Here is a 19,032-nt window from a genome sequence, read left to right on the forward strand (position 1 = left end):
GATTTTTTACCATTTTATTCTTTATTTTATATATATAGTGATTTGTGATTTAAAAATTATAAAATTAATGATTAAAGATAAATTAGTTAAAAAATATACATTTATCTATTATCTTGTTTTATGTGAAATGGTATTTTTAGAAAAATAATATGGAATGAAAAGATTATATGGTATGCATTTATATTTGTTGGTATTGTCTATTGTTCAAGGTTCATTGTCACCTTTTCTATTATATACTCCGTCATTTCTAAAATATTTTTCCATTTTATTTTTTATTCATTTAAAAGTAATAAATGTGGACATAAATAATTATGCCCATATACATTATTCTTTTGAATGAACCATTTTATGAAATAAAGGGAGTATTCGTCAACAACTTTAATCATTTTCCGTTTTTTATATAGAATATTGAAATTAACATAAAACATTTTCAGCACGATAATTTCTTAGAATTATAATGTGCATGGTTAAGCAAAAAGAAACCTAAAAAGCATGAGAGTGTGTACTATATATAAATCAGAGAGTTCATACATAAATTTAATCATTTCCATATAATTTGAACTCTTATAAAAAACAATTCAATATGTCGATCCGGAGGATTTGAATCTCTGAATAGAAAAGTTGATACGGTGTCGTTCAAGAAGCTAGAGTGCGCAATGATCTGAAATGGCTATGCTATATTCCTTCCATCCCTTTTTAATCGTGACTTTTTCAGGTTTTGATATAAATTAAGATAGAAGAATTAATTTCACCGATATAACCTTAATAAAGATTGACATATGTTTGATTCATATACAATATAAAATGTGTTGAAAAAATTAACTGGTCAACTTTACTTTGATCAAATTTTTATATGAGGTCGTATGTTATTTTTTCCAAATAACTAATTAAATGTATTCTACGTATGTTATAGATGAATATAGAATAATCACTTATAAAATTTGATTATAAATGAACTAAAAAATGTGTGTTAAAATAAGTTTTTTAATATATATATAAAGTGTAAAATACACATAATTAAAAAAATAGATAAAATAGGAGAATATGTCACTTTTACCTTGACCTAGTGCCGGAGTTCGACGAAGCGATTTATTAACATATATATATATATCGTCTAATGTGATAGATGTATTCAGCTTATTCCTTCATTATTATTTTTTTAAGAATGAGTTTGTTCATTGTGAAATTATAATGTTAGGATTTGGACGAAAAACTTAAGTAATGTTTTTTTTTATATGTATAATAATGGAATTTATACATTTCATAAAGGCTTTATAGCTATATATGCAGGAGTATAAAAAATCTAAAATTATGTTAATCGGTTCGATGTATCTCTCAAGACTGCACTTATAATTCTCATGGACACCGAAAGAAAGAGAAGATGGAATTAAGATATCATTGATACAATTTATCTATTATAAGCTCTAAATAATTTACTTCTAAGTTAAAAAAAAAATAAATAAATAAAAAAAAAAAAAATTATTCGGTAAAGACTTTTGACTGTAAACCGTTCCGGAAGTAAACTAAGAAGACGAAATCCCATTGAGTTTGATTATTAATTATTTTTAGGGTTTAGGGTTATTATTTATATCACCTGCATTGGCACACAATTTAAGATTGTATCAGAAGGCGAGCCTATAACTGCTAAAGGAGCCACTACTAACTAACTAGAGTATTCGATCTCTGACTTGAACAATGGTCATCAACAGTACTCAAAATCACCCACCATATGATCTTATCATATTGGGAGCTTCTGGTTTCACCGGAAAGTATGTCGTCAAAGAGGCACTGAAATTCTTCAACCACCCTCCTCTCAACTCCTTCGCTCTCGCCTGCCGGAATCCCTCTAAGTTATCAGACACTCTCCGATGGGCTGCCCACCCCAATCCTCCGCCTCCAATCCCCATCCTCGTCGCCGACACCACTGATCCTTCCTCCCTCCGCCGCCTCTGCTCCGAGACCAAACTCATCCTCAACTGCGTCGGCCCCTTCCGCCTCCACGGCGATCCTGTCGTTGCCGCCTGCGCCAAGACCGGATAGTTATATAATCCGCCATTTATTATACCTTAAATATTACTCTCTCCGTCTTACTTTTCTAAATACATTCAAGAAAAAATGTAAATATTCGTTAATATTAAAACTAAATACATTTTTTTTTAAATGTATGAAGAAAAGTTAAAAATAACATTAATTAACAGACGGAGAAAATATTTGTTTAAATTTAAACTCTGGGAACTGATTTCGTACTTTGTGAACTCGTCATTGATTTGTTCCTCTTACGTACATTCTCTTTTCGAGGAGTGATTACTTGGATATATGTGGCGAACCGGAGTTTATGGAGAGGATGGAAGCGAATTACCATGAAAAAGCTTTGGAGATGGGTGCTTTGGTAATTTCTGCTTGCGGGTTCGATTCGATTCCAGCGGAATTAGGGTTGATGTTCAACTCCAGGCAGTGGGAAGCTCCCTGCAGTGCCTAATAGTATTGAGGCTTACATAAGCATGAATCTGACAAGAGGATTGTCGTAAATTACGCGACTTTTGAATCTGCTGTTTTGGCAATTGCCAATATGAGCAAACTGCTAGAGCTGAGACGAGCACGACCCAAAAGACCAAGACCTGTGGTGAGAAAGTTTTCATTCTTATTATTTTTAGCTTATTATAATCATCAGTGGGGGATTTAAATATTATTCCTCCGTTAATATATATATTTTTAATTTTTTTTCATATATTTAAAAATAAATATATTTAATTAATTTTAATAAATTTATATATTTTATTTTAAATATATTAAAAAAATTAAAAGAACATGTATTATTCGACGGAAAGAATATATAACAGAGTATATAACAGGAATGAATGTGCATGTGACTGTATACTGAATAGTGACAATACCTTTTTTAGAGTCTGCATCACAAATTTTTTAAAACATACACATTTTAAATGACAAATGCAATTATATATCTTTACATGCGATCTTAAAAATGAATTGATTGTTTTGAAAAAATAATATCAAGTCATTAATGAATTGTCTTATATTATTATATGATGGATGAGTTTATGTCAATTTACACAACAAATACGTTTCAAATTATTAAAGAAAAAATGTATACTCAATATACACAATAAATATAGATTTAAATCAGGTCTATAAAAAATATATATAACTTTTTCTTTTAAAAAAGTAGTCTATATAAACATTTATTTTGGTTTGAGGAGACAATGATAATAAAAAAAGTTCATAAACTGGAAATTTTTTATAAGAAATGAACTGAAAATAATTTTATGAGAAATTCTTTTTTAGTATTAAATTTTAAAAATGATGTACTTACCAGTCATTACACAGTGAACCGATTTTTTATTATACTGATAATATATAGTTATAATATCTACCTCAAAAATATTTAAGCCAACTTAAATTTTAATTGAACATTAAATTTTTAAAAAGAAAAAATTGCATCGATTTGTAAAGTTATTAGAAAACTATTTTGATTAAAACTGTATTTGAACTGCATTTATTCTCAAAAATTAAATGCACGGCCCCGAAATTGAAATGATTTTAACTTTAAAATAAAAACATATGATGTCTAAATTAATTTTTTAACAAATAACAAGGACAAAATGTATATGACAATAAACAAAATGTATATGACAATATAATAATTAATATCAAGTATGAAGTTTATTGATTCATTATAATCAATTTTTGTTATTACTTAAAACTTATAGGACCATATGATAATTAATATCCTTTATATATTCAAATAATTAATATCCTATGTTAAATTTATTGATTGATTATATTTAAATTATATTATTGTTTGTAAACAAATGATGCATAAAATGGAAAGTTGTTTCTTGACATCTCTCAATATTCATGAGTGCGGCTATTTTTATGAGTTTATTTGCAGTAAAAGCTTCCTGATTGAGTAGATGAAGTTTTAGTGTCTTCTTTTAGCATTGTTTGTTTATGCCATTGTCTAAGTTTCTTCATACATGCAGATTCCTGGTCCTCCTCCCGCCAAAGGACCAACTATTGAACACCAGAAGGACATGATAAACCTTTGGGCTGTGAGGATGCCTTCAGCAGATTCTTCCGTCGTCCGACGAACGCTCGCAACTTTGGCCCAAAACCCCCATGGTCTTCCAGGGATTAACGAGAGTGCCGAGTGGAGAGAAACGCGGGAAGCGTTTTGGTCAACATTCAAGCCTGCTCATTTCGGGGTGAAAATCGGCACCAAATCCGTGTATGGGATCCTCGGGATCATCATGGTAGGGGTTTTCGTGGGAGTAATGGGACGAACTGGTTTAGGAAGATGGCTACTCTTAAATTTTCCTTCCTTTTTCAGTCTTGGAGGGTTTAAGAAGAAGGGTCCCACAGAGGAGGAGGTAAGAAGCGCTTCCTTCAAGATGTGCTTTGTGGGGCATGGTTTTAGCAACAGTAATAGTCTCGTCCCACAACAGAAACCAAACATGGAAATAGTTACACGAGTAATGGGACCTGAAATGGGTTACTTGACTACTCCAATAATACTTGTACAGAGTGCTCTCATTGTTTTGAGCCAACGCGAAAATCTACCCAAAGGAGGGGTTTTCCCACCGGGGATTGTATTTGGCCCGACAGATCTCCAACAACGGCTTCAAGAGAATGGGATATCTTTCGACGTCATTAGCAAAAGGACACTCTCTGCATAAAGACTTCTCTTTGTTGTATTACATTTCGTAACAAGTACTTGCTGTTAAAACAATGCTGCCAAATGAATATTAGATGTCATGTTTCAGTTTTCTTTTATATTGTTTGTTTTTTCGCAATTTAGATTGTCAAGTAGGATCTGAAGATTAATCTCACATGGAAAATTGCTGATTTGTAATGGATTGCTCACATAGCTATTATGTTTTGCCAGTACAACACGAGCCCTTTTTCAATTATCTGATTTTGTTTGTGATTGTTTAAGCCTACGCATTACTGCAATGGCAGCTTTATCGTCTATTTCGCGACTACTATTCGGATACGAAGGTAGGGAGCTGAGCAGAATTCTAGGTTTCTAACTGTTACTTAGAATTCACGAATTGTGGGTAGTAAGTACGCACAAGTTTTTTCCGAGTTATAGTCTTATGTAATGTTAATCAATAGACTTCACAGTTATATTTTGTTATGGGAATCTTTTGTTCACATAAATCTAGTAAGAGTAGATTCATTAAAAACGTTCACGTCCAAATTATAGATTAATGCTTTATTTTTACTTTTCAAGATAATAAATAAATCTAGCATAAAAAAGAATAATAAATAAAATTTTTATACAAGAACAATTTTTTGATTTGTTCTATTATCAAATAGAAATTTGACGTGTAGTTTTTTAATTGACGAATTGAAATTTAGCACATAATTTTTTTTATCTTATTATTTAAAAAATTATTCTTAATCAAATTATAATATACAATTTTTTTTCTCGTCTTCTGATATTAAACTATTATTTTTAATCAAAATCCTATCATATATTCTATTTCCTTAATCTTATTTTTTCTAATTAAAATAGATATTTATTTATTTATTTATGTATGTCCAAATTGGGACTCTCCTCCTATAAATGCAAGGTCTATTATTATGGATGACATGGCTGGAATAAATTTCTTAAAAGCTTAATTTTTCTTAATTTTTATTTCTTTCTTTTTAAGGTTACTAATATATATATAAAAAAATGAACATATATATATATATAAATATAACACTAATTCTATAGTTAAAACTCTTTTATTTTTATTAATAGGACTGTATTTTATTTAACGTGATTTAGAAAAAAAAACCCTTTAACTTATATTTTTTTTCAATTTTCTAATTAGATTCTCATTTTTAATTAAAATTATATTATATTCTATTTTATTTTACTATTCTCATTCTGTCTAAATAAAATGGACATATATATATACATATCACATGATATAATTTTATAGTTTAATTTTTTTTAATTTTTATTAATGTGAATTATATTTTGTTTAACATGATTAGAAAAACTTCTAACTCATACATAATATAACATTATTAAATATAAAATTCAATAAAATAATTATATATAACATCTATTTAATTTTTTAAAAAATTATTTAAATAAAATTTGAAAAAGTATACATTGACATACGACTTGTGGGCCTCCTTACTAAATAAATAGATATACTACCAGATGAAAATATTTATATATAAAATTTGCATCTAATTTGATAAAGAGTAGTATGTTTTAAATTCGTATAAATATTAATTGAGTTTTTATAATTGTACATTTTACTATCGAATCGAAATCCGACACACATTTTTATTGGCGAATTAAATTTAACACATAGATCGTTTTTTCTTATTTATCATTTAAAAATTATTCCAAATCAAACTTATAAAACACTATTTTCTTCTTTCAACTTTATAATTAAACTCTTTAATTCTAATCAAAATCTCATCATTTCATTTTTTTTCATATTCTCATTTTTTCTTATCAAAACAACAATATATTTATATATATATATATATATATATATTATATGCTATTCTACTATCGTCTAATAGATGTCCCTATGACTATTGACTAATAGGATAAAAAATAAAAATCACGTGTCAAAATTCGATAATTTGAACAATTTAATTATTTATTCTTATTACTTATAAGAAAATGTGAACACTATATTACACTTTTTTTTCTTTGAATGTTAGCAAAAATTATACTGTTTTTAGAGGAAGTTTTTAATAAAGTGAATAAAATATTTTCACCGAATATATGTGCCCTCTAAACAAAGAAAAAATTAGACATTCATGCATCTTGTCAATTTACTAATAGTTTATCAAACTAACGGCTGTTTGTTATAATATTAAAGATTTTAATAGAGTGGCTTCAAAAACAAAAAAAAAATTAATAGAGTGAAAAAGAAATATTTTAATCGAATATGTGTTCTCTAAATAAAGAAAAATTTAGACATTCATGTATCTAGTAAAATATACAAATAGTTTATCAAACTACCGACTGTTTATTATAATATTAAAAATTATTTTTTTTAGATTTTTGAAATATCTCACATGATAAGAAATATAAAAAGAAAAAAAAATGTGTCTTAAAAAAATGAGCTGACCTCAAATATAATCAAGTTAAAACATACATTTAAGTCAATATAAACACATTTTATTTTCGACAATAGATTGGCATGTTAATAGACATTCAAATAGTTTATTTGTACATATTGGAGTCGATGATTTTTTTTTTAAATAATATTATCTATTATATCATTTAGGTATATCATATATTTCTGCATACATAAATTTCATGTTCACATTTAAATATTGAGAAAGTATATAATATATATCTACTCAAAGATTATGTATCTTTCATTGTCGAACAACTAGTCACCGTTACGGTGTCGTTATATGGTGTAATAAAACAATAATAATTTATTGAGTTTAAGTTTAATAATTATTATTTTATTAAAGTTTCTAAAAGGTAATACCATATTTTATTCGTAAGAATTATTATTTTATTATTATTTTAAAAAATATATATAAATATAAACATATTAAAATTTGATACATCAATAAATTATATAATTAACATAATTCAATTATTTATGCTCTCTAATGTCCTTGATCATATCTATATTAACTTAAATTAAAGTTTACCAACTATATTTACTTTCATTTTTTGGACAGTTAAAGAATAATTTACATACTCAATGTGTTTACTATTTTATGATATGCTTAAAATTAAGGAATTTTTCTTTCTAAAATTTATAAATTTTTACACTCATGGAATTAATACGTAAGACTATAAAACTGTAATCTTCCAAAAAAAAAAAACTACAATACTGTTATTTTAATCTAGATAAAATGTCTATAACATTTACATGCAAAGGCATATTTTGGAATTTATATTTCGTAAAATAAAAGTCTGTAATATCTCAATATTTTTTATTCTATCTTGTAGTGCATATGTTCTAAGCATCTATATATATGCTCATATAGTTAAGAGCATAACACATGCAATCGGGCGTAATTCTCTAGCTTCTAATATTTATTTTCGATTTTACTTTTTTGTCTCCTCAACCATGCAGTCCACGGCGAAGAAGACAAGCGGACGCCAACATGTTGAAATCAAGCGAATCGAGAATGAAATCCTCACGTTCTCGAAGCGCAGATCCGATATTTACAAGAAGGCGTCTGAGATCTCGACTTGTTATGGTGCAGAAGTTGGCCTAGTGGTCTCCAATGTGTACAAGAAGCTGATGATTCGTAAGAAGGAATTGATGAATGGAGCGTCGTCGTCGACCACCGGCGGTTCTGGTGCTGACAACATTAATGGTGATCACCATGCGGGTCCGAGTACTTTAAACAACAATGCTGTCTTTGATGATGCTGACATGGTGAAGCCAAACATTGTCCACCACAATGAGATGCCGCCGCCGCCTCCTCCCCCGCCCGGTTTCTATTGAAAAAGCTAGCTAGGTTAAGAAAATAATAACGTTATGTTGTGTTGTTTTCTCTTATTTATGCTTTTTAATGAGGTATGTTTATGGCATAGTTAAGTATTCAAGGATGAATGTTTAATTTATAAGACATCATAATCCTTGGATATGTATTATGAGACAATTGAATAATATAAAATATCGGTCTTTCTTGAAAAATTCATCTACTTTTTTCTCTTGTTTTAATTTCTAACAGTTTTGTTTCTGATTGATGCATATATATGTTTTCTCATTAGATTATCCACGATGGAAGCTGAATACTAATTAATACCATGTGGCAAATACTATTTTCATATATGCATTGGATGAAATTTGTTCAGTATACTATATATTTTGGGGTAGGAATACTAAATAGTACCCAACTTTATTTCACTTTTTGATATGTTAATTTGATGTTGTTCGTGAATCAATTTATGTAGATCATCATTAATTAGCAGATGAATTCGACTGGTGCGAAACATACTTTAGATGGGTAGGTTGTATAATTGTATAAAAAAAGATTTATATAGATTATACAATCTTCCCTTTTTTTTTATGAAATAGATTATACAATTATAATAAAATAAAATAAAATAAATTGTTGTAAATTATATATTTATAAAAGTTATATATTTATAAATTTATAAAAGGACAATTCGGTGCGTTAAAGTTTTTTCCCGTAATTCGAAAAATATTATTTTTATAATTCGAATTTATTACATTCAAGACTCTAAATAAAATAAAATAATCTTAATTGATTACCACAAAGCTCGTACTCATTTATAAACTTATAGGGAAGTGAAAAATTGAAGAATTGACAGTGAAACTGAAGTTACAAACTTGCAACTGCGCACGGTGTAAGAAAATGAGAATGTCATTCCAAATGATTCGTTTAAAAATGTTTCAAAATTATTATCAGTTGGAAATTTAACTCGCACCAAAACAATCTCTACATTCAAAATCAACTCCCTAATAGATTTAACCAAGTTCCCTCTAATTGTATTACCCAAATTCATTTTTATAGATGCAGTTATTATGCGGGACGAGATAGAGTAGAATGATAGAAATTTTTGTCATGCTATCCTACGTAGCAATCGCCCCATCCAAAATATCACATCAGAAAAACATGGGCATTTTCATCAATTATTGTTCAATTTTACGTCGAGTAATACCTATTCAAACGATCGATAGGATTGGACCAGACAATCCGATAAATTCAATATTACGATTTATACGTTTGTTTGGATAGATGTATTTTATGTTGAATCTTAATCTCACTCTCATGTCGAGTCCCATTAAATTAATACTATCATCCAAATTAGCCCTAGAGGAATCGAGCACAAGTTCTTAGGCATTGGCACATTATTTAAGATTGTATCAGCAGGCGGGGGGGCCTATAACAGCTAAGTAGCTACTACTAATAACGAGTAACTTTGAGTTCCTTCAAAAAATAACTAACAATGGCGGAACCAACTCAAAATCACCCACCATATGATCTTATCATATTGGGAGCTTCTGGTTTCACCGAAAGTACGTCGTCAAAGAGGCACTCAAATTCCTTAACCGCCCTCCTCTCAAGTCCTTCGCTCTCGCCGGCCGGAATTCCACTAAGTTGTCCGACACTCTACGATGGGCTGCCCACCCCAATCCTCCGCCTCCAATCCCCATCCTCTCCGCCGACACCACCGATCCTTCCTCCCTCCGCCGTCTCTGCTCCGAGACCAAACTCATCCTCAACTGTGTCGGCCCCTTCCGCCTCCACGGCGATCCCGTCGTTGCCGCATGCGCCGAGACCGGGTAGTTAATCCATCATTTAGTACCTCCAGTTGTTTAAATTAAAACTCTGGGAAATGATTTGTAGTGTAATTGTGAATTCGTCATTGATTTGTACTGCTACTTTCTCTTTTCGAGGTGTGATTACTTGGATATATGTGGCGAACCAGAGTTTATGGAGAGGATGGAAGCAAATTACCATGAAAAAGCTTTGGAGAAGGGTGCTTTGGTAATTTCTGCTTGTGGGTTTGATTCGATTCCGGCGGAATTAGGGTTGATGTTCAACTCCAGGCAATGGGAAGCTCCAACAGTGCCTAATAGTGTTGAGGCTTACCTAAGCTTGGAATCTGACAAGAGGATTGTTGGAAATTTCGGGACTTATGAATCTGCTGTTTTGGGCGTTGCCAATATGAGTAAACTGCAAGAGCTGAGACGATCACGACCCAAAAGAGCAAGACCTGTGGTGAGAAAGTTTTCATACTAAGAGTAGCCATAAGAGCTTGATGCTGAACTTTTCTGATTAAGTAGAACAAAGTTTCTTTAAAAAAGTATCTTCTTTTAGCATTGTTTGTATATGCCATTGTCTAAGTTTCTTCATACATGCAGATCCCTGGTCCTCCTCCCACCAAAGGACCAACTATTGAACACCAGAAGGACATAAACCTTTGGGCTGTGAGACTGCCTTCGGCAGATTCTATCGTCGTCCGACGAACACTTGCGACTTTGGCTGAGAACCCCCATGGTCTTCAAGGGATTAATGAGAGTGCCGAGTGGAGACAAAAGAGAGAAGCCTTTTGGTCGGCGTTCAAGCCTGCTCATTTTGGAGTGAAAATCGGCACCAAATCCGTGTTCGGCATCTTCCGGATCATCATGGTTGGGGTTTTCATGGGAGTGATGGGAAGAACTGGTTTAGGAAGACGGCTACTCTTAAAATTCCCTTCCTTTTTCAGTCTTGGATGGTTTAAGAAGAAGGGTCCCACAGAGGAGGAGGTAAGAAGCGCTTCCTTCAAGATGTGGTTTGTGGGGCATGGTTTTAGCGACAGTAGCAGTGTTGTCCCACAACAGAAACCGAACATGGAAATAGTTACACGAGTAATGGGACCTGAGATTGGTTACTTGACTACTCCGATAATATTAGTTCAGAGTGCTCTCATTGTTTTGAGCCAACGCGAAAATCTACCAAAAGGAGGCGTTTTCCCACCTGGGATTGTATTTGGCCCAACAGATCTCCAACAACGGCTTCAAGAGAATGGTATGTCTTTCGATGTCATTAGCAAAAGGACACTCTCTGGGTAAAGACTCCTCTTTGTTGTATTACATTTCGTAACAAGGAAAGTACTTGCTGTTGAAACAATGCTTCCAAATGAATAATAGATGTCATGTGTCAGTTTCCTTTTATAATTGTTTGTTTCTTCGCAATTTAGTTTCTCAAGTATATCTGAAAATTATTTACTCATGGAAAATTGCTGGTTTGTAATGGACTGCTGACATGGAAAATTACTGAATTGTGTACCAAATGTCAATTTTGTTTGTCAGTACTACAAAAGCCCCTTTTCAATTATCTGATTTTGTTTGTAATTGGCCTACACGTTAAATGGCAGCATTATCGGCTATTTCGTGACTAATATTGTGATACGGAGGGAGGGGTAGTAGTCTAACTGTTACTTAGAATTCACGAATTGTAAGTAGTAAGTACACACAAGATTTGTACATTTGAGAAGAAAGAGTGCGAGTCAAGTCACCAAACTTTTAGAACCCATAAGGAAGGTAACTTCTTCCCAAAGTCTACACATCCAACAGTAGCCATCCCAACAACACCTGGACTACAATCTGCAAGACTCCAATAACCATTCCTAATTTCCTCATCCAATTGCTCTTTCTCCCAACCACAATACCCATCAAAGAACTTGAAATCCCTGACCTCGACAACATTCCTCTTCACCATCTCCACTGCACAGCCGACGCTCTCTTTCGTTCCGTTATGCAATCCTTTCATCACAGGATCAAACACCCCGCTCCCTTCCATGCCGTTGTCGCTGCCTTTCGGGTTCAACAGAAAGACGGCAGTTTTGCGCCGTCGATTTCATCTCCTTGATTGACATCAGGGACGGCCGGTTCAGTATGATCCCATTTGGGCCCATCGGTCCGGTAGATAGGAGCAAGACCACCGTCCGTTCGAAAATATGGACTCCATCTAGCTTTTCGGTTGCGATTAGCAAGCAGCCTCTTTTTCCGGATGGTGAATGGCGTTGGCCCATTTCTAGCCCAGAATTATCGTTGGCGATGATGATAGTGTAGATTCAGGCCTTGATAGTCTTTCTGCTGCCACTAATCTCGCTCTTAGCTCCCGCCAATCCCACGAATTATTGGTTTGCTGTCATCGTCCAATGGAGAAGAAGTTGATCCCAGATTGCAACCTGATACATACATAGAATTTGAGTCAACCCATCATTCTAAAGCTCAAAGAGTTAGATTGCCAACAAACTTTAAATACTTACAAGTGATTGTAGAAGGAACAACAGATCTTTGACTAGAAATCTTCTTGGGCTGTGAGAATATTCTAGTTTTCGTAGAGGGAACAAGCTCAATGGAGTTGGTGAATGATGATCTACAAGTGAAAAAACAAGCTTCCATGACTGACAGTTTCTTTTATAAGGTTTGAGATTTTGTATTTTGGCAATTCAGGATTTAGACTTGAACATATATAGTGAATTGAGTTTCAATGTGAACCACATAGCAGAGCTCAACTACCCAGCCATGGAAGAATGTTGTCCAGACATGAGCATGGGCCAATGGATATTGAGACACACGTGGCAGAAAAGGAGAAAGCATATGTCCCACTTAGAAGCTGATCTAAGATCTCTATTGGATAACTACATTTACTACTAGCCTTTTTTGGTTCTAGCCAGTTGTTAGTACTATACTGTTATTTGTCATTTGTTTTGTTTGAATGTAAGTGACGTGTCATATTTCTTTCCAGTTATTTCGTGGATTTGGATAGAACGAACAAGTATACACCACCAGGTGACAAATTTTGCAGCGAATATTTGTGGATGAGACATTAGATATGGTTAAATGACATGAAAAGAGTAGCAACTCGGACATGATGAAGCTAATGTTTAATCAAATTTTGTTTACATCCATGGCCATTAAAACTTTTGATGATAATTAGTCCATCGTGATCGACTCATAATCCATTTGGAATTTCAAACTCTAGGACTTGAATAAACATTTATTAAGATGTTATTTACCGAAGAAAACTGATATCGATAGCAAAAGTATGTTTCTTTGATTGCAAGTAAGTTTAGATTTCAGAGTTATGAGAACTGTGGCTTCATCTCTTCAATGGACACTCTAAAACGCATACATCAGATATAAACTTGAACTAAAACCAGTCTATGACAAACAAAGATTCGCTTCTAGGATCTTTTATACCAAGCCAAGAGTTCAATATATTTGGAGACATCATTGGATACTGTATAGTAAAACCGAAGCATGCAGTAAACCGATAATCACATCATGTAAACAAAGCTGTTTTTCCGACAAGGACTCAAACTTTTGTTAGGGAACTCTGGCATGTTCAAAACGTCAATTTTCACGTCTCTAAGAAACATAAAAATGATCATTGTTGGGTTTGAAATCTGAGACCGGAAGAAGTAACAGGATGCTGAAGAAACTAACGAAAAAGAAAAATACATTGCCGAGGAGTATGCAATTTATTGATAGTAGTCTAGAAGCACTGGTGGTGTAAAAAAAGTCGGGAGGGAGAACTTGAAGGCAAACTAAATATATTGACAAATCCAGACACATGAACAATGCATAAGATTAAGAATCATCTAGGGGCATAAAAATATATGAAAAACCAAATTTTCGAAAGCCATCCCACATTAGATGTGGCCTGGGAGAAAAGACAAATGTATATTGATAGTGTTCAGATTTCAGTGTTAAGAGAGCTGTGGATTCATCTCTCAATCGATACTCTAAGACTTATTATGCACTCATCAGTCCGAAAAACAATGTTTTTCGCTTATGATCTTGTAAGGATAATAAGATAGACAGCAACAAAAATGATAAAAATCAATTGGCACACAAGAGACACAGAAAACTACCACCTCCATAGTAACTACTCCGATTTCAAGAGAGCCAATACAGAAGCTATGCCTATATACACAACCTAAATGTTGTCAAATGACAATCTGTAACCCTGTACTGTAACCAACATATGATCTTATTTCTTAAAATCCCAACTTTGAGCCACAATGGAGATTTAACCTTTTCTGCTTAAGATACAAGGAAATGATTCAGTTCCAGATAAAAAGGATTTCTAATCCTTAACTTTTCGAGGAACGAAATACTTAAATGTTTCACAAAACCATTCATGAATCGCAACAAAGATGCAACCATTCCACAAATCAACTACTAAAATCTCAACAATCACAATTATGTGTATATACTGAAGCAGGAAACAAAATATATGTTGGATAAATATAGATACATGAACTCCACATATATAAAGCAAATGCTTTAAGTCATTATAAGGATCGACAAATACAATACCACAAAGTAGTAGCAGCAGTTGTTCAAACATAATACGGTAATCCAATCCATCCATTGTCATAAGCGAAATTACAACGTTAAAAACATTCATCATCTGGTTTTAAGGATAATTCGACGATGAAATCTATACACAGTTCTCAAATTCACTTACTTTCTGCAGCTGGGATCGTAACATAGCCCATCTTCTTGGGAGATTCAACATCAGCCTCATCAGATTCCGAATCCGAATCAAATTGATCGGCGTGCAGGTATTCGTACCGGTGAGCGAATAAAGTCCAGACCAAGTACATTGTGGAGGCAGCGAGAGCTCCGCAACCGACGCCGAAAAGCAGAGCTACGACGACACTGAGAATATCCTTGGTGCGATCACGGAGAGAAGTAAAATCCTGCGACGAGAACAATTCAAAAGGATTATTTTGGCGCTGTTCGTAGAGTGCCTGTTGAAGATGTCTTTCCTCCTGTAGACGTTGTTGGCGGAGGATCTCGAGCTCGTGGGGGAATCGAAGACGGCGTTCGACGAAGATCTCGAAGGTATCGTCGCCGTTGGGGTTCTTGAAGTCGGAGAAGATGGTGAGGGATCCGAAAGGAAGCGGCTTAAGGAGGAGGAAATTGTGAGAGTTGCGGTTAGGGTTTTGATTGGGGTTGTTGTTGTTGACGACGGTGGAGAAGGAATAGGTAGAGATGAAGAACGCTCCTCCTCTGCAAGGCCTTGCGGTTGTGGCGGAGATTGAGATGATTCCGATGAGAATCGTCAGGGAGAGGACGAGACGATGACGAATTGACGACGACGACGCCATTGACGAGGAAAGCTTTTGAGAGATTTTTCGTTTTGCTGAAAAACTGGAAGATAATAATTTCAATTGCGTTTCGAACTACTAGTATATTTGTTAAAAGGGCTAATCGAAGTGGGTCCCACATTGGACCGAAAATGATAGTAGTAATAATACTTGAGGATGGAAAAAATTTATTATTTTGGTAAAATTATTATTTAATTCAGTACTATTAATTATTAATTCTGTTGTTTAAAATAAAAAATTACATGAACAATAATAACATTACGCATAGATTACGACGTCATATAAAATATGCCTAATTTTGTAAGAACAACATTTGAGCAATTAGACTTTTCTATACCAATAGATTGATTTTCACGAAGATTACAAATCCTTCTTAATAATAGCAATACTAATAGTTTTTCCATCTTTAAAATTGTTTTTGGAGGATGTAACCAAAATTACATAGTTTTTTTGGATCCTGGTGATGGGGAAATAATTACCCTGTTACTATTTTTTCCCTTTGAGAAAGATTGAAGTTTTTCCTCTAATTTGAGTTAAATTTACTGTTTTTTGAATGAAGTTTAAAAATTTAAATTATCATTGACGTCTAAAAGTAAAACCAAAGGAAAATTTGGGCAGAGGGCAAGTTTTGCATTGACTGAAGGTGGGAATTAGGTGTCTCACAAGGATTTAGGCTTTTTATTTAAGTTGCTTCTGTTACATGAAGCGTTTTTTCAAGGAATTTTTTGTTAGAAAATTTCTAACGCGTCATCGGTTAGGCATGTATGTTAGTAATCCACATGTGTACGTTTTTAAAAAATTTTCCGATGGTTAGAAAAATGAAAATTTTAACCGTACACAACTGACAAAAGATAATTCGATTTCTATGGTAAGAAGTTTCTGCCTAAATTTTTTTCGGTTTTGTGCTGGGCTTCTCAGCCCACATTCACTGGTCTTAGAAGTTAGAACTCTTGTAGTTGGCCTGTTAGCAAAATGCGTGATTGCTACAAAATTCCTAGAAGTTAGAACAATATTTGGTTCCCCCAATTGAAGCTGAAAATTAAATACGAGTTTTCATATATAGCCGACGATATTTGGTGGAATTATGGTCGATTGTTGTTGATAAAAATGTGTCTTTAATAATTTTCTGCTCATCCAACAAGTAGCAGTATCGGCTACCTACTGACTGAGAGTGTTTGCCAAAACAAAATTGTAAGCTTCTAGTCGAGGTTTTTGAATTTGTAATATCACAAGTTTCAGAGATGAAACCAAAAATAAATTTGGAAACTTGGACAGAAATTTCTAAAAGAAAACAAACTTCATTCGAATAAATAAAAAATATCTCTGCTTTTTCATTAGCAGCAAATATTACAACATAATAACATATTTTCTTACTAATCGTTTTTGGTTAACTAATTAGAATTTTATTAATAAAAAAATTGTATATAACTTAATATTAAAAGATTATCGGTGCAACAAACTGCACTTCCTCATTTCCACCTATGTATTTCTTTAAATGCATGAAAGACATAGTAACTATGTCCTTTACAGAACTAACTACTTTGAGACCATTACATACATCTCTCCTAAAAAATTAAATTGTTTCTTTCTTGACAAATAAAATACACAATAGCGAGAAAAGATACTGGCGAAAACTGACTTGCTGGTAGCTTTCTTTGCATGACCAACCAAGTTCCCTATGCCAAATAAAATTAAGGAGACCGATTTATATCAGCCTTTGGCATTACTTCCCTCCAAACCATCTTCGAAAACGGACATTCGAAGAACAAATGACCAATAGTTTCAAGATCTCCAAACAACACAACAACAATGTCTTACTAATCTTAAGCCAGTTATAAGAGTAATTAAATCCCACCTTCGTTCAACTTCCTTCTCTTTATGTCTTAATAATTTATATAGGTGAATATCTATGGATCAAATGTCCCAACATTGATGTTCATCTACACGACTTTGCTTTCCTTGTTCATCTCATTACAAACGAATTCCACGATTTCCTTGACCCCATTCAACTTCTGTCACTGGTGTTTGTTACTTTAAAATTACATATCATGATCAAGAAAATTAACGTGACCCATGCCAATGCCAAGCAATCTACATATTAAGCATGATTGCAAATGCCTCACTAGTATAAAATCTTTATCATGCCTTGCCCCGTCCTGCGTAACAGGCATGACCCTGATGTCGAAACATGAATAATTGGAATTGTGCACATAGTTTCCTGTGGAATCTGAATGAAACGACAGAAACATAGTGACAAAAGGTGTATTTGTAGAAAAAAAAGTCGAATCTTCGTGTGTTTAGAAATTTCTTTCGTGGGAATAGCACCACCACGACTAACTGTCACTATTGAATATTGATATTTGATTATGTGCTCTTCTAACATTATATATCAGTTGGCATATTATAATATATTTCTTTTTTAACATAAAATAATTTCTAAAACATTGCTAAAACATCACACAAATTCGTATTGAATTCATTGCTTGGACCACAAAAGCTCAAACAATTAATATACGTAAAAAGAATCATCGTCTAGATCAAAAATAATAACTAGCTAGTATGTTTATGTGTAACATTTTCTTTTGAAATTGTTTCTACAAGGATTGAACATAGACACTACTCCTCTTTCTAGTAGTATATATCACTACTAGCTTTGAACAGCAGGCTATATTACATCAGTAAATAGCTTGTGGCAATTTATGATTGCCCAATTCGCCGGTTAGATGCCCACAAATGAACAGAGACTAAGGCTTAGTTTGTTCCAACTTTTGAAACGATTTTGAAAAGTAACTATATCCAACTTTTTATTATCTTCATAAAAAATTTGAAGTTGAAAAATTGAGAAGTATGATAGAGTTACTTTTCAAAAGCAAAGTTAATTTCCAAGGCATAACATTCAACAAGTTGCAAATAAAATCTTCCTCAAGATAACAAGATTAAGCAAACTGAAATTCAATCTTAAGTATATATATAAAATATTGACTTGCTAATTGATAAGCCTCAATTCATCAAATTTACGCAAACAGATAAATATTTATTACATGAATTGAGTCAAGGCCAACCATTTTATAGATGATCTAAAAGAGGGGAGCCCTGGCTTGTTTTCCCTTTCTACTTCTTCATCATTTGTTTGCTGTCTCGTTAATGATAGCTCCGGACACCCGAACTACTGGTTCTTCTGTTGCAACTTGATCAACGACTTCTACATTATTAGCAATGCCAGCCATTTGATCTCGTCTCCAAAGGATATTAACTGCACCCAGCATGATTGTTTTGATCATTCAGTATGATCACGCATAAAATAGGAAAAATATTTATTTTTTAAATAACAGTAGTATTAAAGCTAAATAATTAGGATATATATAATTAATGAATTATTTAAAGAACATCACCATGAAGTAGTATTAACTAATTTAGATACCTTGCACGAAATA

General features: G+C 32.7%; 1 protein-coding gene and 2 pseudogenes across 1 annotated transcript; 2 read left to right on the plus strand and 1 right to left on the minus strand.

Annotated features, from left to right (window-relative positions):
* Positions 1-1,695: 1,695 nt before the first annotated feature.
* LOC139884368 (probable mitochondrial saccharopine dehydrogenase-like oxidoreductase At5g39410) lies at positions 1,696-4,694 on the plus strand (annotated as a pseudogene).
* Positions 4,695-9,931: 5,237 nt separating this feature from the next.
* LOC139884364 (probable mitochondrial saccharopine dehydrogenase-like oxidoreductase At5g39410) lies at positions 9,932-11,540 on the plus strand (annotated as a pseudogene).
* Positions 11,541-14,944: 3,404 nt separating this feature from the next.
* Positions 14,945-15,598, minus strand: LOC139884365 (uncharacterized). The gene has a single exon (XM_071868402.1). It carries the CDS (start codon positions 15,596-15,598, stop codon positions 14,945-14,947), a length of 654 nt encoding a protein of 217 aa, XP_071724503.1.
* Between the last annotated feature and the right edge of the window lie 3,434 nt (positions 15,599-19,032).

The sequence above is a fragment of the Rutidosis leptorrhynchoides genome, unplaced genomic scaffold (assembly GCF_046630445.1).
Source record: "Rutidosis leptorrhynchoides isolate AG116_Rl617_1_P2 unplaced genomic scaffold, CSIRO_AGI_Rlap_v1 contig540, whole genome shotgun sequence".
Classification (NCBI taxonomy): Eukaryota; Viridiplantae; Streptophyta; class Magnoliopsida; order Asterales; family Asteraceae; genus Rutidosis; species Rutidosis leptorrhynchoides.